The 23,241-nt window shown below is 37.6% G+C and overlaps 1 protein-coding gene across 1 annotated transcript in view; it reads right to left on the bottom strand.

Moving 5' to 3' along the window:
* Positions 1-15,202, bottom strand: part of LOC121382271 (sulfotransferase family cytosolic 1B member 1-like) — a 20,620-nt gene extending 5,418 nt beyond the window's left edge. Inside the window, exons 1-4 of the mRNA XM_041511836.1 lie at positions 15,116-15,202; positions 14,150-14,337; positions 7,101-7,276; positions 4,256-4,397 (exon numbers count right to left, since the gene is read on the bottom strand). Coding sequence (XP_041367770.1) covers positions 4,256-4,397; positions 7,101-7,276; positions 14,150-14,333 — 502 coding nt within the window. The 5' untranslated portion in view covers positions 14,334-14,337; positions 15,116-15,202. The remainder of the gene's footprint in view (positions 1-4,255; positions 4,398-7,100; positions 7,277-14,149; positions 14,338-15,115) is intronic.
* Positions 15,203-23,241: the final 8,039 nt, after the last annotated feature.

The following is a 23,241-nucleotide window of genomic DNA, read 5'->3' as shown; positions in this document are numbered from 1 at the left end:
TGCTAATCGATATACCCTACACTTATTGTTGCACGATTTGAACAGAGGCAATAACAAATAATTGCAAAGAGTCACACTAGTGTGTATTCGGGGGATTTGCTAATATCAATATTTCCCTATGCACTATTTTGTTTTCTGGACGTGAATGACTATACATTATAAAATAAAATTGTTTGTATGTAGATAGGATACAAGCTATTGTTTAATGGGACCTCAGCACATTTCAAATTACGGCTATTTGGTGTTATGAAGTGTTTTAAAAAACAAACAAAAAACTTCGTCTCTTTTATAATCCCTTTCTCGTAGTCAGGGCAGTATATACCACGGAGTACACCGTAATAGTCGTATAACAGTGGTCGGAACGAGAAACAAAATCCATCTAGAACGATCGATTCTGGGACGCAGTGCACCTCAGTATAGCGATCAACCAACGTATCTATGTAGTGACTAATTGGGGAAGTGTCAACTCGCCTGTTTTTGCTTGGAAAGTTTCAAGTGTCCTCTAGCCCTCTTCTGTTTATATATTTTTCCGAGCCGTCCCTGTCAATATACCAACATGGGAGGGCTGGAGGACACCCAAATAACAGTTTATAAAGCTCAACAAATGACTCAGTTTGACAGATCCTAAATCTGGTCATGGAATCTGTCAAACTTAGCCTTTTTGCGGGTACGACATTTATACAGAAGCGAAATACAGGTACATGTATACGCATCATATAAAACAAACAAACAAAACCTTCTGTTGCAATTTGTTCTAGGTTCACCCAAATTTTGGCTTAAATTTACTGGACCATATATACTGCGACCTTTGATATATCAAACTTGTGGAACTGACTGCAGCACGAAAACTGATCGAGTCCACTGAAGGATATGGTTCCTACGTCAAATCGTACATCAGGAAAGAAGTCAAGCACTAAACTACAGCCACCCACACCCCAGCATGCCCGACATTACAAGTAAATTAATTTGACATTTACCACGGACGTATCTAAGACGTGTTATTACAGTACTACCACATGATTTATCCAGCTGCATCGCGGTCGTATTTCCGTACCCTTTGGGGGAACATTATCAAGATACGTCAACGACGACACAATGAGAGACAACCATCATTCGTCATCGGTGACATTCTAATCCAGCCTCCCGAACTGCGCACATGTTCCTGGAAGACCAAGACATCTCAGCCCGTGTAGATTCCGTCCTCATTACACAGATTTCGTTGGCGGCCAGATAGAAATCCGCGGACAATAGACACTTTCGCAAAGAGTCCTGTCTAACGTGCGACAGGGAAGGGGGAGGGAGATTATTGGAGAAAGTGGATGTTCAATAGGCACAACGTAAAATGTTATCTTTGGATGACCTCAAACGCAATTGCATGGCATACGGATATCTATTTGAAGGTTCCAATAGACCAAATGAATTCCTATTGTCGATAATAAAACTGATTTAAGAGATTTAATCAATGTTTTTATTAGCAACCGTGATTTTTGCTGAAAACCACAGTTCTGTGTTTTGGGGTACCCAGCACTAGTTTCAATCTCTGGTGTATAACAATTGTATAACAAATGAAAGTGTATTTATTTATTGCCAATGAATAGAAGAATTTGCATAAATGTTACTTCCCCCGAACAGATAACTGGACTCGGAGAAGATGGTTATATATATATATATATATATATATATATATATATATATATATATATATATATATATATATATATATATATATATATATATAGGGTCCTTTATTCCGGAGAATATGGATATATGTAGTCAGTCAAACCCTATAAGCAAAAAATGACATTATTAAAATACATTCACTACTACACATAAACAGTTATAAAACACCACATTAAAACACATTAAAATATATATAAATACACTCTGCAGTCTAGTTATTATCTACAGATAATAGCAAATCGCTTAAACAAAATATACAACCATACACTGAGCAATATGTAACATCGCTACAGTAAACATCAAATGTAGGCAATATACACAATACCGAATTACCCTACGTCAATCGCCGGTAATCTTAAATCATTATTTGCAGCAAACAATTACACATATAGCGATATATAGTTAATAAAATAAAAGTAAAGTACACAAAACATTATCTTCATAGATGATACAGTTTACCTAGTCACTGAAATACCATTACCTTTAGCTGTGGGCTTTAGGGCAGTAACATGATCAAAACTAATACTATTCTAATTTAATATACGCACATACACACTATTCACATACATTTCTAAAACAATCATAACGACTCATTTAATTATGGCTTGGCTATAGAAATATCCATTATTGTTACGCCCAAATTCTAATACTTACATTAATTCAGTTTATTCCTTTATCAAAGTAAATATTAATTGAAGTAGTTATTTGTTTAAACCTTATTTGTAATTTATAAACTGTACTTTATATATGTTAGTAAAATAGCAAAGTGAATTAGAAAAGTAGAAATATAACTCACCAATTATCCCAGTACAGTTTGAAGGCAGACGAAGAGTGCGTAGCCTGTGCAGATCGTGACATGTGAAAAAATGTCAGGTGAGTGACAATGAATAACCACCAACTGGGTCAAACACAGCTGACCAGTCTAGTGGTTGATCATCACTGTCTCTGGTCAGAGGTCAGATGTTTAGACAGGTAAATGCATGTCCCTACAGCTCCTAGCCAAAGGTTTAGGTGCATGTGTTTTGTGCATACTAAAATCATTAAAACAATAAAACATGGTTACATAAATAATGTCACATATTACTTCCAATCAAATCCGCAGCTGGTTTTACTCCGTAAATATTCTTCTTTGGTGCCATGCAATCTGATAGCTTAGCTTTGTTTAAGATAGATTAGGGTAAATGTAGCCCCAAATTGTAGCCAACATTTTTATGTGAAAGCCTAGTGTTGGGGAGCTCGTTATTTTCGGGTGGAAAAACACTTGTCACGGCAAAGTGCAGACATTTTCTTGTTTGAACTGGGTTTTTTTAATTTTTGGACTGCTGGTTCCTCTATTATTTTGAACCTTCTTTCGTTTGGATTGTATTTATTAGCAGTTTGTAGTTTGGCATAAATATGACTGTATTGTTTAAAGGGACATTCCCGAGTTTGCTGCATTGTAAGATGTTTCCGACTAATACAATATTTCTATTATTAAATTTACATGATAAATATATTTTCTTGTTTAGAATATCAGTGTCTGTATATTCGTATAATTCAAATAATTTCGTAAAAAATATATTTTAGGAAATAAAATGAAATTTAAACTAGAACAAATATTAGAACGATCAGAAACACGTTTAACATACAGCCACTAATATTTCATGCAGAACAATATATTTGATATGTAATTACAATCGTTAAAAAGTCTCTGTTAGTCGATCACATCATGCCACCCTCAGCCCCTGGTTCAAACGACCATAAGCGTCGTATGGGCGCGCGAGTAGAGTGATGGAAATACACGACAAAAAGGTTTCAGGCCAGCTCATTTTGTATTAATGTCTTCATTGTTTATCCCAGAATGGGACCATTTCATCAATCACTGTGGGGGTGGCAATTTACCCCCCCCCCCCCTGACGCCATTATATACCCACAAGCGTGACAAATTCATTTTTCCAGAAAATGGATTAAAAATTAAGATTTAAAAAAAAAAAATTCCCAAAGGGTGTGCATGTATATATTTATCGGTCTCCACCGGTGTACGGACCTGGGCCCGGTAACATAAAGTACTCGTAACACTTACGTCAGACGTACACCATACATAATGTGTGGCGTACGTCTGACGTACGTGTTACGAGTGTTTTGTGTTACAGGGACCTGGACGATTATAATTGCGTAAGTCAAGTGGAGTGTCAGCTTAACCAATCACTAAACCGTTTGCTATGTATTTTAATGCACTAATAAATTATAGGACGCCTGTCTTGTGCATATCCTCAGATATTCCAGTGGTAGTGGTGGTTGTGGTGGTTGTGGTGGTTGTGGTGGTGAGTTACAATCCAGGACTTCAGGTGAAACATGTTGACTTAGTACCGCTAATTTTCAGAAGGTTTGATGCGTGATTTAGTTTAGGTATTGTACGTCAACATTGTTTTTCTTTTATCTTTTTAGACTGGTATAAATATGAACACAGTGTTTTAAACGAACGATATGACCGCTGGGCCTCGAATGTGCTTGTTTGGTAGTTAATTAAAATGCTTATATCCAGAAGGTTGAAAGATGGTTACTTTGGGCACAGCCTCTGCTTAAAATCACTCACGTTTTCCTTTAGAATACAGATCCAACCAATCGCTGAAAGTTCCGTCGTAATTGTCACCTGGCCACGCCTTGCAGAGTTTGAAGTGGGACACTAATACGTCACGAGGGTCACGGACCAGGTGGATGATGGGAATCTTCTTTTGCTGGCAAATTGAAAAATGTTTGCAGCATGGTCAGTAGTGATGTTGGAAATCGTTTGAAAATTCACAATCAATTATCGACAACATTCGGTTTGCAATAACAATGAACTATTCGAACTTGGTAACGATCTTATTATTACTTTTAATTTGTATTCAATAGTTATCTGATTAACAGACCCAGCAGAGTTTACACAATTTTTATCGTATAAACTCTCAGAATATTTTCAGTTATCCACGTCAATTGAGTATGGATGTTATAACAGATCATCAAATCGTTAAAGCCTAACCGATCGATTTTCGATTATAATCGATCAATGGAACGCCGCTGATCTTCGATAATTAGTCGAATGATGGATCATCATCTGGTCTCACGACAACATTAGCTTTAACTTGAGCTATTGACAAGGACCAAAATAGCAAGCACGATTTGAGAGCAGATGGACCGACTGTTGACCAGCTGTTGCAAGGGCTTAACCGTAGCGAATGTTTAAAATGAAAGTACGAAAATAATGACAGCATAGGTAAGATACAGTTGACGGTAATTATTGTTAAAGTTTGGGTGATAACATTTATATAATATCTGCTGGGTTTGGATGGTTGAAATATAAATGGAAAGCTATCAAAATAAATAAATAGTATTATTCAAATAGACATTTTTCAGATATATCATCTACAGTGTGCTTCATGATTTAATAAACAAATCAGCAAAAATACGCCAAACAAAACAACCAATAGTAACATAATACAACACAAACATGCTAATTTTGTATAATGAAAAATGACCTGGGAGTTTTTTTTGTTATGTCACTATCACCAAAACACAATACCATTATTGTCTCTTTATTTATATCTTCTTTTTTTTTAAAGTATAAAACGACATAATATAAAAGGTGCCCAAAACACTGTCGGTTACTAAATTATACAGTATTGAAAACGTGCTTGCCAGCATTTGTGAGATGTGTATAGACCGTGTGTTCAAAAGGTGTTATTTTATTTGACCCAGTGCCGATATCTAATTTATATCGCTTTTAACAGTATCAGTGTACCAGATACTAGTGTGTTTGAAACATATTATGCAATACATCACTAAAATGGGCATGGAAAGGTTAGTGCTAAACAACGGTAGTCAAACAGACTCTTTGTTATATATTATATCTAAAATGAGTAACGTTTTCTTTTATTTTCATGAATTAATTTTCAGCACACGTTTTTACTTACAGTTATGCCTGTGTAGAATGTGTTGTAGCATGTTGCAGCTTTAGCCACATGACAACTGTAAGTGTGTTTTGTTTTACGACACCAAGAGAACACATTGATTTATTGACCAATGGCTCTTAAATGTTTTCAGAGGAAACAGGGGAGGGACGTAGCCCAGTAGTACAGCGCTTGCTCGATGCGAGGTCGGTCTAGGATCGTTCCTCGTCAGTGGACCCATTGGGCTATTTCTCTTTCCATCCAGTGCACCACGACTGGTATATCAAATGCCGTGGTATGTACTACCCTGTCTGTGGGATGGTGCATATAAAAGACCCCTTGCTGCTAATCGAAAAGAGTAACCCATGAAGTGGCGACAGCGGGTTTCCTCTCTCATTAGCTGTGTGGTTATTTGACGCCATATAACCGTAAAAAAAATGTGTTGAGTGCGTCGTTAAATAAAACATTTCTTTCTTTCTTTTCAGAGGAAACATGTTTTCATTAGCAGCAGTAGTCTTTTGTGTGTATTTTCCCTTTGGTACACCAGTCATGGGGTACGGGTCGGGGTGGACGAAAGCAATCAGAGAATGGGTTCACCGAGGGGTTATACCATTCCTTAGGCGAGAGTTCTGCTGTCTGACATAGATCCCGCCCCTTTTCAAAATACGTGGCGATTGTTTTTTATGGTGTTTGATTTGGTCGAATGCACCACAAAGATATATGTGTGATCTCACCTTCAACATTGATCAGTATTTTGGCTAATAGCGACTTTATGGCATTTAGATATCATGGCATGTACTGTGATTATTGATTTTTGCACAAGGTGTGTTTTATATTCGTTCTAATGTTTAACATCTCTGCTTTGCCATCCTAGAGCGCTCTACTTTCGAAAATGTCAAACGTTTCAACTATAACTATATAAACACACTGTAGTATGACTTCGTCTGGATATCATTCGTCCAATAGTTCAACAACACGTATTGCATGCAACTTAAAATACCCTGTTGTTGTTATCAATAATTTCAGTTTGTCTTCACGTAAAGTGAAAAGGAAAAACTGTTTTGGAAATAACAAAAAACAAAGAAAAGGTTCAAGTGTTGTGTGCAAATTGTTAAAAAAGTTATAAATGTCATGTGTTCACGGAAATTGAAATTATATTTTTTCACCTGTTCCATCCTGCATATATTCAAAACAAGTTTCCAATTAGTAAAGGCAGCTTAAAAATAATGATAAAGTGTGATAAACTAATCAAAGAAACATACTTTTAATGACATTATTGTTTCGAAAAAAAACCCCACCCAGTTATTTTTACAATAACAATACAACAACAGCAATCGCCCCAAAAGAACCCACACAAAACAAACAAACAAATACAAATAAACAAACAAACTTAAAACCAAAACACATATTTAAACAGTTCATTTTGCGAATGAAGGCATTTATGTGACGTCAGTGAAATTGCATCACATATTTGAACATGCACGTTTAACGTGTGAGGAAGCCAAGCGTTACCTGCACTGGCGGCAGGAACCTGTAACACACGTGCGTGGTCATGACGCGTGGAGATGGGATGGCGTCCAGTTCCGAGTTGCTAGTCAGTTCCAGGACGCCGCGGTCCAAGTCATGTGGACTCTGCTCGGCTTTACCGCTCAACAGCATGTTGACCATCTCGTACGCCCAGTGATGGCCTGTGAAAATAGACAGATCTGTTAAACAATTAATATCGCGCGCGCGCACACACACACAGAAACACACACACACAAACACACACAGAGAGAGAGAGAGAGAGAGAGAGAGAGAGAGAGAGAGAGAGAGAGAGAGAGAGAGAGAGAGAGAGAGAGAGACACACACACACACACACACACACACACACACACACACACACCACACACACAAACTCATACAGAAACACAAAAACACAAACACACAAAAACAAACACACATCACATACGCACACTCAAGCTCGATCGTACGCATGCACGTTTTGTGATGTATAGACGCTACCCGTTATCTCAGAAATGAGCAGCTTAACCCTCGTTTTTTGTGATTCATTTAAGGGTGACGGGTGATAGTATTTATATCCGTGGCGTTTATGTCGATTGATACGCAGCTGGTAGGAGTTTTAGTCACATATGTTACTATTGTCGTCTATGGGATTTGATTTGGTAGTATACACCCTATAGCACATATTCAGTGAATAATAAAAAATATTATGCTTTTGTCATTTTATTTCATTAAACTATACTGGTTGATTAATTAGCCGTCACTCGACCACGCAAGTTCATAATGACCTTGACCTTGACAATAACCACTGTACATGACTCTGAATGGAGTTTGAATCAAAGTTAGCACTGAGGAAAATTAGTTTTGGCCTATAATTCATATTGTAAAGATTTCAATATTTTTTTTTACATAGTATTGGACTTTCCATATATAACTGCTTTTAATATGGTATTATATATAGGCAGTCTGAACTAAGATTTTAATAGCAATTATATTTTTTATATTAAAAATAACGTGTGCCAATAGTGGGTTAATGTTTTTGGTTTCAATTAACATAGTTACCTTTTCATATATGAAATTCTGAAAACTTAAATTTGTAAACATGTTTCCTTGATTTTTATTGTCATTTTGACATATATATAGGGTGCTAAGTTATTTTTTAAACAAATTTGTAGTTTTATGCAAAATGTTAAGTAAATTTTAAGAAAAACTTTATCAAAGACATAATTAAATTTGTTGTCACTATTGTGCCTTCTGTTCTTATTTATACATAAAAATAAGATTGTTAAACATATATTTAGATCTCCGGATCAGTTTTTTTCTTTAATAATCACTTAGTTTTCTCTCATGAAGAGCATTTTAAATTTATACTAGATTCAGAACCAATTTTGTTTTCAGATTTGATTATCTGCCTTAGAGTAAGTTGATAATTTATTTTATTGTTAAAGCTGTATTACCTAATGTTACTAGCCTGATAAAATGCTGGATTACAGATTGTAGGAATACATCCAATATACGTATTGTATTCATCTGGACTAGAAAATAATGCAAGAAAATAGATGTTCGGGTAATTATGTCATTTAAAAATAGTTTTTTTTTCAGTAATTAATCAAAAATAAATGTGTGAAAACTGGATGATAATTCCAGATATCACAAAAAAAAATCAATGTGTTCTAGTGGCGTCGTTAAATAAAACAAACTTTACTTTTTAGATATCACAAATGTTAAAAGCTCCAACTACAGTAGGCTATAAATAACATATAGTCAGAAAAATTGGTTTTCGTCTGTAAATATTTTCATGATTCCAGGGTCCAGTTTCGTTTCTACATCCATATTATTATACAAGACCAAATACTTTCAAATTCAAACAACTCATGAACAGTAAACGAATCAGTGTATTAAAGAATTTATCAAAATTAATAAATGTTATTACTAATATCTTTAAACGCTCCCAATGCACCCAAACTAACAGTATTTAAGGATTGTAATGTTTATACTGGAAAATAACTTATTTACTGCATATATTGTCAACCACCATCTTGTCATGTGTATATTGTGAAGTGAATGTGTGTACATAATATACATTTATACTGTAAATCCCAAATTCTTCATGTATATATATATATATATATATATATATATATATATATATATATATATATATATATATATATATATGTTCCTTTATATTATGTAGCCCTCCTATGCCGTTGCTGAACGGCCAGAGTGTAAATAAATTCTGTTCTGTTCTGTTCTGATGGTTCATTATAAAAATCAGCATGGCCGATGGATTTGACATTCCCACACCTGGTAAATTGAAAACACCCACACCCAGCATACAGGATTTCCTCCCAACACTAATGTTCAGGACATTAAGCCATTACTTCATACAGGTACAGTCATGTTGGTGTTTCCTTCCTCATTAACATTATTATTATTATTATTTTACAGTTAAAGCGGCAGTATCCGGAATATTTTTATTATTTAAGCATATAGAACAGAAAATCCAATTACGTTTAGTGCATATATGACGCCGCACTCCGCATTGGTTTCACTACGCTGGCTTATCCAGGTCAAAAACAAAGCAAGTATTTCGAAAGTGGGACACTTTTGACGGGCTCCTACCGATCTCGGTTTTCATTAGCTTATCATAGTGTCGAATTCCCCAACAAGAGATCACATGAGATTTTGCAATTTTTTAACAAATTTAACTGTCTTGATTGAGGGGTCGTCTCATATCTCCAAAACATATTTATATCCATAGAGATATGGTACAACGCCTTTTCAGGGGTCGGTGGGTGGGGGAATTGCCTTGCAATTTCGACAGTAGCCAGCTGTTGGCATACGCGTTACATGTAAGGGGGTGTTACTAATTACGTAACGCTCTAGGGGTAGAGGAAGAGGGTACTGTGTTCGATTTAGTTCAAGACTATATGTTATTTTATTCATTACTTAGTCCTAAAAAGGTGTTTTTTGGAAATGCGCGGTCAGTCTAGGATCGATCCCCATCGGCAGGTATATAAAAGACCATGGTATGTGATATCCTGTCTGTGGGATGGTACATATAAACGATCCCTTGCTAAAAAAAAAAAATGTTTCCAAGGCGCGTGTGCAGGAATTTCAGCGGGGTTGGGGTTATAGACTGTGTTGAGCGAAGTTTATATGCTCCCCCAGAAAATACATTTCAATTTTTTTTAAGCTTGGGCAAGTAAGGGTTTCGACCTCCAATACCCTACCCTGCACATGCACCCGATTCCTCTCTAAGATTATATGTAAAAATTACCAAATGTTAGACATCCAACAGCAGATGGAAGGAAGGATAGGATATGTTTTATTTAACGACGCACTCAAAACATTTTATTTACGGTTGTATGGCGTCGGATGATTATTAAATCAATATGCTCTAACTTTGATGTCGTAAAACAACCCTCCCCCCTAACTTTACCCTTTCCAAATGAAAGAATATTTATTTGAATTTGTTGATTTGAACACGTAAAATTAAGAAGTGAAAACGTTTATTGTCTACTTTAGTATATTTTATTTTTAAAATATATACATGATTAATGTGTTACTAGTATACAAACTAAACTTTGAAAGTTCTACTAACACTTTATAACATATTAATTCTGAAATAGGAAGGTACGATTATCGATAATACGTTGTCAAGATCAAACCGGTTTTAACGAAAGACTAGTACCGTATCCTTAATCGAACGTTCTTCGTACAGGACAGGATTTCTCTTTTAATGTTTTGAGACGAACCCTACAATTTGAAATCGGCAAACGCACGTGTTAACTGAAACTGACAACAGGCTGTCGTTTGTGCTTTGCCGAGCTATGGCGGCACAGGCGACGAATCAAGCGTATACTTTTAACGATCTCCGTTCATAGGGAACACACACGAGTTTTTTAGAAGTGCATTTGAGCTTGTATTTCATATTTGTACATAATGTTATAATATGGTAACCAGAGACTGTAACTTTAAGCCATATATTTATTCCAAGTATGTCTTCTACATTATTCGGGTTTTGTTTTTGTTGTATTTCTGCCCAACTTACCAGAGTATCTTTCCAAAACATATTTTTCATGTGCAATGTTTTACAAACAATACATTTATCCCCATATAAGATTAGATCCTTTGTGGATATACCTGTAACTGAGTTAAATAAGGTTACCCATTTTGAGTTTTCTGAAAACAATCTTCGAACCCATACACATTTTAAAGCTATAAGAAAAGTATCAATATTTATCATTTTATACCCCCATTTTTGTAGTCTTGTGTTATTAAAGTTCGCTTTATCTTTTCTGATTTATTCTGCCAAATATATTTAAAAAATAATGTATTAAGATGTTTTATTACTTTTTCGTTTGGGTTTGTCAACACCATTAAAAGGTATGTTAACTGCGGTGTTACTAAGGTTTTTAGAACCGGTACTCGCCCTAACAGTTAGTTTTCTCACTGACCACCACTATACCAACCCATGACGACTGGACTATACCCTAGTCTGATACTCTCTCTCGTTCAGACGGATCCGGCTTCTCAAGATCTATATTTCAGCACAGCACTACACCTTCAACGTCTATCGACTGTCAATCTAGGGGTTTTCTTGACGGGATGCAACCCATCTCGTCCCTATAAGCTGTGCACCCAAACGGCCTTAACGAGGCCACTCACGTGGACATATCGATCGGACTTTAAACTTTTAGATCTGCGTTCAAAAGATTATGTCGAAATTACTCTCTTTTTAAAATTATTATTAAATAGTCCGATCCTCTCTTCTTTTTCTTATTTAATTTTGGACCGTCCTTCTAAAATGCTCCAAATTATATAAATATTATTCGGCCGAGCAGTCAATTTTTTTTTTTTTTTTTTTTTTTTTAAATTATTCTATTAACTTTTTTACTAATTGCTATTTTCAAAATTCTGCCCATTTTCAACTCTACCCCCCCCCCCCCCCCCCCCCTCCATCCCGAGTCAGGTCACCGCTCTTATCGGAGGTCGGACTCGGGATGGGCGTGTTCGAAACCCTAGTGGTATATGGGCACGTTAAACAAGTTATCATCATCATCATCACTGACCATATTTTTAATTAACTTTTGTTTTTCCAATATATTTTTTAAGAGGGTTGATACGGTTGTAATGTTGTGCTACAAACTTTTACTTTCCTTTCAAATAAAGTGTTCCATAAGGTGTACCGAGAAACGTTTTATAACTATTTAGATAGTTTACTCTGATAATATATACTCTTCAAAAAAAAGAAACGCAGAAGGGTACAAATGGGTTATAACTCCGATTTTATGTTTCCTACCGGTTCATGCTTTGTGAATATAAGGTCATTGCATGTCCCAAACACATTCCCACGGTTACATTCGATAAAACGCAGCTACTGTACAATAAAGTTCCAAAATGTGAATATTCGCAAAAACGCAGCCACGTGCAAACCATGTCACCACTGCACGTGCGTTGTCTGCACGTGCAACATGAACACCGACAGTATAAAAGTGCAGGGTGTTCGCTTGCCTGGCCTCTGTATCTGGCCGACAGTTGACAATCCAGGACATGCCACGTCTCAGTGAACCGCAGAGAAACAATGCCATCGGCCGACTAGACGCAGGCGAATCCAGAACGGCCGTTGCCAGGGCATTCCATGTGTCCCCAAGCACCATCTCCAGACTGTGGGACCGTTACCAGCAACATGGATCAACACGTGACCCTCCCTAGATCCGGTCGACCACGGGTCACTACCCCGGGCAGGACCGCTACATCCGGGTTCGCCACCTTCGGGAACGATTGACTACTGCCACCTCCACAGCCGCAGCAATACCAGGTTTGCGCAGGATATCCGACCAGACCGTACGGAACCGCCTACGTGAGGTAGGAATTCGTGCCAGACGTCCAGTTCGAGGTGTCATCTTAACACCACAACACCGTCGACTCCGACTGCAGTGGTGCCAGATTCATCGACAATGGCCTCAACTGCGATGGAGACAGGTGTGGTTCAGTGACGAGTCCCGATTTCTGCTCCGACGTCATGATGGAAGATGTCGCGTGTATAGGCGTCGTGGTGAACGTTATGCGGCAAACTGCGTGCAGGAAGTGGACAGATTCGGCGGGGGTAGTGTCATGGTGTGGGCAGCCATCTCACACACTGGCAGAACTGACCTGGTCCACGTGCAGGGCAACCTGAATGCACAGGGCTACATTGACCAGATCCTCCGGCCACACATCGTTCCAGTTATGGCCAACGCCAACGCAGTGTTCCAACATGACAACGCCAGGCCTCACACAGCACGTCTCACAACGGCTTTCCTACAGAACAACAACATTAATGTCCTTCCTTGGCCATCGATATCACTGGATTTGATCCCAATTGAGCATCTATGGGACGAGTTGGACCGACGCCTCCGACAGCGACAACCACAGCCCCAGACCCTGCCCGAGCTGGCAGCAGCCTTGCAGGCCGAGTGGGCCACCATCCCCCGGGACGTCATCCGTACTCTGGTTGCTTCAATGGGCAGGCGGTGCCAGGCAGTTGTCAACACACGCGGAGGCCACACCCGGTATTGACTCCAGATGACCTTGACCTTGGTGGTGTGTCCTATCACTTACTCACAATGGACTAGAGTGAATTGTGAACAATCCTGCAACATTTGGTAATTATCGGACTCACCATTCAATAATTAAATCAATTCTCCAAATGTTACGACAATGTGGTTTTGCGTTTCTTCTTTTGAAGAGTATATATACTTGTAAAAATTTAACTTCGATCAGAGTAAACATGGCTACGGTGGGTTTTTCGTGGTGATCATATTATTGATGTTGTAATGGTTTTCAATGAAACTGAAGGCGAAGTGGATTTCGCCTATGCGTTTAACAAGGCGAAGTTTAGTGGTAGGCCTAATGGTTTAGTAAGCCACGACACATTTGCTAGAACGAGATAGAGCCCAATGGGCCCATCGCCGGGGTCGATCCCAGACCGATCGCGCCTCAAGCGAGCGCTTTACCACTGAGCTACGTCCCGCCCTAAATAAAGACACAGATAGTGACTGAGCTGTTACCGGATCTAGGCATGCCACACAGAAAGATGTCATCATCTCGGAGCTGGATTTCGCCGATTGCTCGGATATTTTCTTCTTTAACCATTCGCGGAAATAAGCGACCATCGATGTCATATAGGGTTAAATACTTTCCACTCCGGTCAGTTACTCGTATCTCTTGCATTGTTTGATACCTCATTCGCATACAGCTAAAGAAAAAGATAAATCAAACGTATCAGTTGTACCTCATGACATACAAAATACACATGCATTATTTCTATGGATTTATTTTACTTCTCGATACAGTAACAACAATCGTAAACAATTTTCAAACTATTAAATGTCTTTGTACAAATGTTTAAATAGCCTGAAGACAAAACCGAGAATGGGAGGGAGGAAAATGAATGTTTAATGTATGTGTTATTGATGTTGTTGATGTTGTATTTATTTATTTATTGCGTTCACTATACCTGTTGTCAACAATATTCCATTTACAACAGAATTTCAGAATGTATGAACATGTTTGTAAAATATGGTCCATTACGTTTTCCTTGAATATATTAAAATGTTCACATATTTCATATCGACACATGTTTATTTTTATCAACAGTTTAAAAATCTTACTTTGTTGCATTATTCGCTGGTGATCTTTTCGAATGACAGGGCACAGTCTAACATTTAAACACTATTTTGAACTATTACAAGTATCAAAAGAACCACCTTAAGGCGGCATACTATTATTATTTCCGTTTCTTTGGCAATACATATCATGTTATGTTATGTTATGTTATGTTACGTTAAGTTACGTTTCGTCACGTTACGTTATGTTATACGTCACGTTACGTTATGTTATGCTATGCTATGCTATACTGTGTTATGCCATGCTATGCTATGTCATATTATGTTATGTTACTACATGTAATTAAAACTCCACTCTTAAAACACTAAGCAGTATGATATTTAGAAGTAATAAACTTATGTACTTACAAAGGTAGGAAACAGGAAAGTGTCCCTTCAAACTACGCGACCTTCGTTTGCTGTTCTGCATTTGCATGGATTCTGAATAGCGGCGACCAGTTGGTATAATTTAATTTGTCACAGACTCACTACAATGCGTAAGCATGCCTCCGGATAATATGCTCTTCACGTCAGTTAGGATTAGACAATGACAGTTTACCAAACACCAGCATACTTTATGCTGGGTCACACTATTATAATTAATACGCCAGTGTATATGTGGTATCTATGATTTTAAACATAAATGTAAAGTAGCGACATTTGGTATTTGTAACCATGAAACTGTACCGTTACATACTGAATATGAAACATGTCAAATACGTTTTCGCCTTAGTCCAGTGGGGGCAATGATGTCATTAATCAGTTTATAAACATTTAAATAACTGAAATTAATACAATTTATATGTTTACACTCTTTATTTTTAAAAGGTTCATTTCTCTTGTTAAACGTTCTCAAGGACATTTATTATTGTTCACCTATTTAACAGGTATGCAAATTATATCCTTACAAATGAACCCGAAATCGACCAAGTACCAATTTTCGTGAGAAATCGAAAGCAGGATAGCATATGAATACCACTTAATAATATCTGATTAACTGTACTGTCGTGTCGTTAATCAAACATTGCATTCTGATTAAAAGCACGTTAGTGTTACAGAAGGTCGACGAACCCTAAATACTTTACGATCTGTAAACACGTCCTAATAGCCATATTAGGAATCAAAGTGTGATTGAAACGGAATCGGTTGCCAAAGAAAAAGGGAGATATGGTGTCCTTCTAAAATAAAAGCATCTCTTTGCATGCAACGACACACTGCCAAACGCCCTCGCGATAGAGATACGAGAAAATAATGCTGATAATTACAACACTGCCTTAAAGCGAGGTTTCAGTACTACTAAATTAAGAAAAGGTTGACAAAAACAAGTCCTGTTTTTAATTCTAGGAGTAAAATCAATACTTTTGTCACGCAATAGCTGTTGTAAAGATGATGTTTTCTGTGTTGGTTCATGGTTACATGTTTAAAAATACAAAATCGAATAGGGACCATTTCTGAAGACCGCTACTAAATGTGGTAAAAGCATGTCAGGCCTGGTCACGAGTTACAGTACTCCCTGAAGTAGATCGCCTAGTGCTTGTGCTGGTATAACAGGAATATTGCTGTTTTCTTTGTTTTGTATTTGCATATTTGTTCCCGCTGTGTCTCTCTGTGTCTCTCTCTCTCTCTCTCTCTCTCTCTCTCTCTCTCTCTCTCTCTCTCTCTCTCTCTCTCTCTCTCTCTCTGGAAGATATATGATATTTTGTATTATTATGTGGGAAAACAAATTTTAGAAGATTTATTGCTGTTAAATGGTAGCAATAGCCCGTGCAAAGAGGTTGTTTCGTCTTTGAAAATCCAGTATCAAATGTCACAATTGTTAGTCCCTTACACGTGACACTACGTGGATTTAGGTGTGATGTGGTGTTACTGAACAAGGGCGACATGGGGCTTATTAACGTGACTTGTTGAACGATCGATCGTCCTGGGTGGACTCCTTACGTTTTTCCAGTTTCAACCAGATGTGTCTTGTTTATGAGAAAATACATCTAAGACATTATCGTGGCCAATTTCACAAAACATCGCAAATTTACGACTACGACTACCGGTCATACATTTACATGCGTTGGCATCCATTTCACGCAGAAAATTACATCATTGTGGAAAGGAAAATGAAATACGTGTATGTCAAACTATATTAGGTTTACTGTTAATAGTAATATGAATTGTGATTTAGTCATAGATTTACGTCCATGTGCAAAACTAAGATTAAGATGTTTTGTGAAACTGGGCCCTTATCTGTATGAGTAACACATGTGGCATCTGCGGGTTCCTGTGCTACTATCTAGACCCAGTGACACAACCGTCTTATGTGACTTCAAACAGCAGTGTATACTATAGTTTTATGAGCTGAGGTGTCATTTCCGTTCTTTTCTGTTTTCGTGTTATAGAGCCATAGCTCTTCGGGGAAGCTTCCGCCCGAGATGCGATAGATTGCAATAGATTGCAGGTTTGAGAGCACTGAATTACTTCTGTAACCCGGGGCTGATGTAATGACAACACATCTTGTGGTTCCAAGGTTTTATTGTATTGGAAGGAAAAACCTATAAAATATAATACAAACATTCCTTACTATCACATATACTAACTTTCACACTTCCGCGCACATGTATAATATAAACTCTCAATTAAGATAAAATAATTATATCACTATGTCCGAATATGAATTTAAAATACCATTACAAACAAATATATCTTACCAGATATCCACAATGTCTATTTGATTAGACACTTGAAATGCAGCAGTGTATAAATATATTAAATATCCAACTACTTATTCTCTGCAAAATAATTCGTTAAAATAGTTATGACTGTCTGCTTCTGATGAAAGCTGATCGTAATATGACAATTAGGAAAAATCTAGTTATAAAGAGCGTAGTCCAAAAGCATGCAGTGCATGTCTCGGTGTCGAGTCATCAGTCTTGCATGAACTGTCATCGTCGCACGTGAATTAACAACTACTAAGAAACACAACACAATAAACAATGACCACTGCTAACACAAAAGATGAAATAGACAACGCACCTTTCTTTAACTATTTTATATTTAAAGATCGAATCCTACAAATTAGTTTAAAAAATACTAAATATATTATAATTAATATTTAATTGAAATCTTTGATAATTAATAATTTAACACCTGGTTACACTTCCCTTTCCAGCTAGTGTTGGTCCGCGAAACAACGTGATTAGTGCTCTGCTGTTGTTTTTCTTTGTTTCTTACTTCGTGTATTTGAGTAGGACATCCACCTAAAATGTGATACATTGCTGAATTACTTCCTTATATATACAGTGGAAAACAAAATCTCTACTGAATTACTTCCCTTTGTTTCCCAGTGGAAAAACAAAATCCCTGCTGAATTACTTCCCTTTCCATCCAGTGGAAAACAAATTCCCTGCTGAATCAATTGCCTTTCCAACAAATTCCCTGCTGAATCAATTGCCTTTCCAACAAATTCCCTGCTGAATCAATTGCCTTTCCAACAAATTATCTGCTGAATCAATTGCCTTTTCAACAAATTCCCTGCTGAATCAATTCCCTTTCCAACAAATTCCCTTCTGAATCAATTCCGTTTCCATCCAGTGGAAGACAAAATCCCTGCTGTATGACTTTATTTTCGATGCAGTGAAAGGACGCGAAACGTGTAGTGTAAATTCGCATACAATGTCCAAAGAAAGAAAGAAATGCTTATTTTAACGACACATTCAACACATTGTATTTTCGGTTATATGGCGACGGACATATGTTTGCTCTTTTTATTTATATGTACCATCCCACAGACAGAATAGTACATACCATGGCCTTTGTTGCACAAGTTGTGGATCACTGGCCGGAATGAAACATAGCCTAATGGGCCCGCAGACGGGGATCGACCCTAAACTGACAGCAGTCACACCCCTCATAAAAAAAGACCCACTGCTAACATACTAGTAGTTAAGTTAACTTTCTGGAGCATCCTCATACCAAGTCATCTTTTTCCAAAACCAACATTGGTGGTATACTTGGTAACCCAAGGCTCGCAGGTTCTGGGTTTGATTCGCAATACCGGCTACAATCCAGTTGTACAGCTTTGCGAGTTAAATCCGGCTGTAGTAAAGGATTCGATTGTAGTAGCCGCTGTGTGGACTTTAAACACGCCTTCCTGTCATACCACAATTATGGAGGTTCCTTACCTACAAGATATCAAGATAATTAATTACAAACGACCTGTTTGTGAACTTGGACACTGGTCAGATCAGGTCAGGTCAGGTCAGAACAGGTCATAAGGTTCAACGTGCACATTCAGAGCAAACTGCTGTAGCACATGCTTGTCATGGGCGCATGCGTCGACCTAAGCCGGCTCCTACGTCCATGGCAGGGTAAGTGTTTAGGGTGGGCGGCAGGAGGGACGGTCCGCGCTGCAAAAAGCAAGAGAGCAGCAGACCGAGGCCGGTAATGGGCGGGGGACTCGGGCACTGCAAACAAAACTTATTGGAAACGCGCGTTGCAGCATCAAAGGGGGATAACTCTATAACAAAAACATTTATCTTTCAATCGCCATTATCTCCCTTTAATAGTTGCTCTCTGTATTATATTTCGGTTTTAATATTAATAGAGCTTTGTAGATATACACCAGTTATATAATTTTGATTTTTTTAAAACTCTGTAATAGATAGAGAGACGAATATATTGATTAACAGAAACAATGCTAAGTATTTCACAGATATTTTTTTTTACACTTTTTCAAACATATTTAAGGACAGTATGGCATGATTATTGAATGAATAGCGTACATTACAATATGGTAGAGGACGTCGATATAGGAATACAGTACTATGGAAAGACAAAGACAATTAATGTAAATATGACAGGAAGTATTGTTTAAAATACCAATATTGTATATTTAATGAGTTTGACTTAATCTTTGAGGTAGTCCAAACTTCATTTTACTTCTTATTATTTATTAATCTATATATATATATCATATATCTGATATATATATAGCTATCCTATATATGGGTCGTATCTATACATGGGATCATATTATATATATTCCTATAACATTGTCTTTTTCACCATTTTGGTGTCGGAGGGAATTAGAAACTGGCTACCCTTGTATTTATTGTATTCCTTTTAACGTGCCATTCTCCACCAGGAAGTAAAGTAATATAGTTTTATAGATGGGCAGCGAGGAGCTGCATTAATACCAAGCATAACAACTTTACCCTTGTATTTATTGTATTCCTTTTAAGTCATTCACACTAGGAAGTAAAGTAATATAGTTTTATAGGAGGCAGGAGGAGCTGCGTGAATACCATGCATAACAATTATTCCTTAATTAACCCATTTTGACCTTAACTTTAAATTGTTTTAGTGTCGGACATTGATAGAAATCAAAGATGCCAACTTAGCATAATCAATGCATCATTCTATCAAAAGTATACGAGGGAATGTTTATTGACCAATGTTTCTTCATAACAAAGAAATATGTTTATACTTTAGTATTAACAAACTTATGTCACACGTATATATATATATATAATATATAGAATATATATATATAATCCTATATATATATCATCCACCATATCTATATATATTTGAAGTGCTTTCCTTCATCATAATACTTCATTAAGAAATTACAATTATGACTCGTAAAGGGGCATTCCGCCCTTCACAGACATCCGGACCTTCCCCTAGGCTAACAACGGCGTTCTTAATAAATAAAACTGGATATCAAATTACAGGTTTTTCTTTCTGAGTCTATAGTCCTGTCCGCTATTACACCATTACTCTTTTCTGGTATTCCTAATGTTTATTGCCGCTTAAACCTGAATTTGTTCTGGGTTTTTTACATGTACTAATTTTCTAAACCTTCCAAACTAGTTTGAGCTGTTAATCTTTTAATTTTTGGGTTCTCAAACAAGAAATATATTAACTTGCCTGTTTAGAAGCACGTTGTAAAGGCTAACTCAACAGAAACACCGCGTTACAGTAGTAGACCTAAAATATAAAACATTGTTGTTGATACTCGAGAAGGGTATCAATGCGTGCGTGTTATCCTCGGGGTGGGGGGAAGGTGGTGGTTTCACTGCATTGAGAAAGTTTTCTCCTTTGGGACTTTAGCTCAATGCTCTCCACCATAAACCCCCTCTCCGAAAGAAAATCCAGAGCGGATCCATAATGCGATTCAACATCCTTGTTCCCATTACATACTCAGTTTATCTCCTTCTTAGTAAGTAGTTTTTTTAGCTATTAAAAAACAGTCCTTTTCCTTTTCGCCTCCCTCCATCATTACTAGTTTATCAAAATACTTTTTAAAATCGATAGGAAGATAATAAATAGGTAACCCTCTAAATCCTCATGTCATTATTTTAAAAATAATTACCGCTTCGATGCTTACAACTGTTAACCCAAAGGCCTCTCGGGAATCTCTTCCGTCCCTACTCTAAATCTGTTCTTCCCACTACACTTTGAAAAATGCCGATGTTTTTTCTGGATTATCTCTATTCTAAAGCTTACAAATAAACATTAGTATATTTTCTGTCCTTTCCGGGGTATCCTCTATTCTATCCCGCCTCCTCTTCCTTTCTCCTCTAACTTAGTTCCTTCCTTCTCACTCCAGTCGCCTCAAAAAAACGTCTCCTCTCCTATCTCTCTTCTCTCTCTTTCTTCCTCTCTCTCCTCTCTCTCTCTCTCTCTCCTCCTCTTCTCTCTCCTCCTCGCTCTTTCTCTCTTCTCTCTCTTTCCTCTCGTTTCTCTCCCTCTCTCCCCCCTTTGCACGTGTGTGTCTCCTTCCCGGTTGTCTGTCCTCTCTGCTCTCCCCCTTCCCCCGCTTTTCTCCCTTTCCCCGTCCCCATTCCCTCTTTTTTCCTCTCTATCTCTCTATTATCTCTTTTCTCCTATCACCCCCCCTTTCTCTCCCCTCCCTCTTCTTCTCTGTCTACTTTCTTCTCTCTTTCTCGTTGCTTTTATGTTTTTCTATTAGATTTTCTTTGCCTTTCTCCAAAGACATTTGACCAGTCTCTCACCACCTCGTGTGATTCGTACCCTTTTTTTCTTTGCGGTCTTCCGGTTTGGGACCCTATTCCCCTGGAAGTCTATAGAAGGCGTTCCGGCCTTTTCCCCCTCGATACCCTCCATCTCCACCTCCTTTTCCCCTTCTTTTTTTCTCTCCCTACATCCCTTCCTACTCCTTCCTGTCGATTTTTTTTCTTCCTTTTTTCCCTGTCCCCTCGACCTTTTCCTGTACATCAGAGGTTTTTCGTCCCCACTCCATTTTACTGTCACGTCCCTCTTCCTCAGCCTAATGATAAAGGGCCATATTACCCCTCTGTCTTGCCCCCCGTGTTCCTACCTGCATATACAATGCGTAAACGCATGCCGTTTTTTTCTCAGCTTTTTTTAAAGGTTCGTTTCCTCATAATCTTTTTCCCCCCCTTCCCACCTTGCGTTTCTCTAGTTCCGTGAAAGGAGGGCATCCTCCCTTTTCCCTTTTGTTTTTTTTGTTTCCCCCGTTTATCTTTCTTGAAGAACATTACCCCTCTCCCTCTAAAGAACGTCGATTATAGGAATACAGGAATTGGTTCCCCCAAGAATTTTAATGTAATATGACTTTCTCTATCCATGTTTTTAAAATTTCCCACCCTTGTTTTCTCTTAAATGCGTTTATTTCCTCCTCATAATTGCCCTTCCCCCCCCGCCCTATTCAACCCATCAGTTGCCTCCCTGTCGCATATATGCCACCTATACTTTATTTCTATATTTCATATATATATATCCTTCCCCTATAATACCCTAGTCTAATATTTTTTTTTCCTTACGAGATTCGCCCCCCCCCTCTTTCCCCTTTCTTTTGCACCGGACCTCCCAGAAATACATCCGGATATAGAAAGAAAGTCACTTTTTACTTATCCTGTTTCCCCGACATATTATTCTTGTTCTTTGCCCCCTTTTTTTTTAAAAGCTCACTTTCTTTTTTTTTTAAAAAGTACTTATTAAATTATCATATTAGTCCACCCCACGTGTATTCCCTCCTTACAGGCCTTTAATGGAAACCAATGCTGCTTCCTCCACGAACTACTCTCAAAGTAGTCTTCTGTTCCCAATCCTAAACAGTAGCGGTATGATTGCTCTCCCCTCTCTGCTATAATAAAATCCCTCTTTCCCCTTTTTTATCCCGCACTCCTTTTCCATTTGCTTTGCCTCCTTTGCTTGTTTTGCAAATTTACATTTTGAAAATCAAATTCTTTTTCCAGTACGGTAGAAAAGGAAGATCCCCGCCCTTAAGTCTTCCTTCCCCGCCCTCACATCTTCTCTTTGTTACCTTTTTCTCGATTTATTATAACACAAATTCTTTGGTTCTGAATTTTCGAAGTGGCCCCTTTTCGTGCCGGTGGTTTTATGAATGTTATGCGCTAGCCCCCCCCCGCTGATTAAAAATAAGTAATATGGATTTTTTAAAACGGCCGGCCAAACGACCGCGAGCCTAGCAAAAACAAGAAACTCTTTTATCTCCG

The sequence above is a fragment of the Gigantopelta aegis genome, chromosome 9 (assembly GCF_016097555.1).
Source record: "Gigantopelta aegis isolate Gae_Host chromosome 9, Gae_host_genome, whole genome shotgun sequence".
NCBI lineage: Eukaryota > Metazoa > Mollusca > Gastropoda > Neomphalida > Peltospiridae > Gigantopelta > Gigantopelta aegis.
This window is presented reverse-complemented; position numbering and strand designations above follow the sequence as displayed.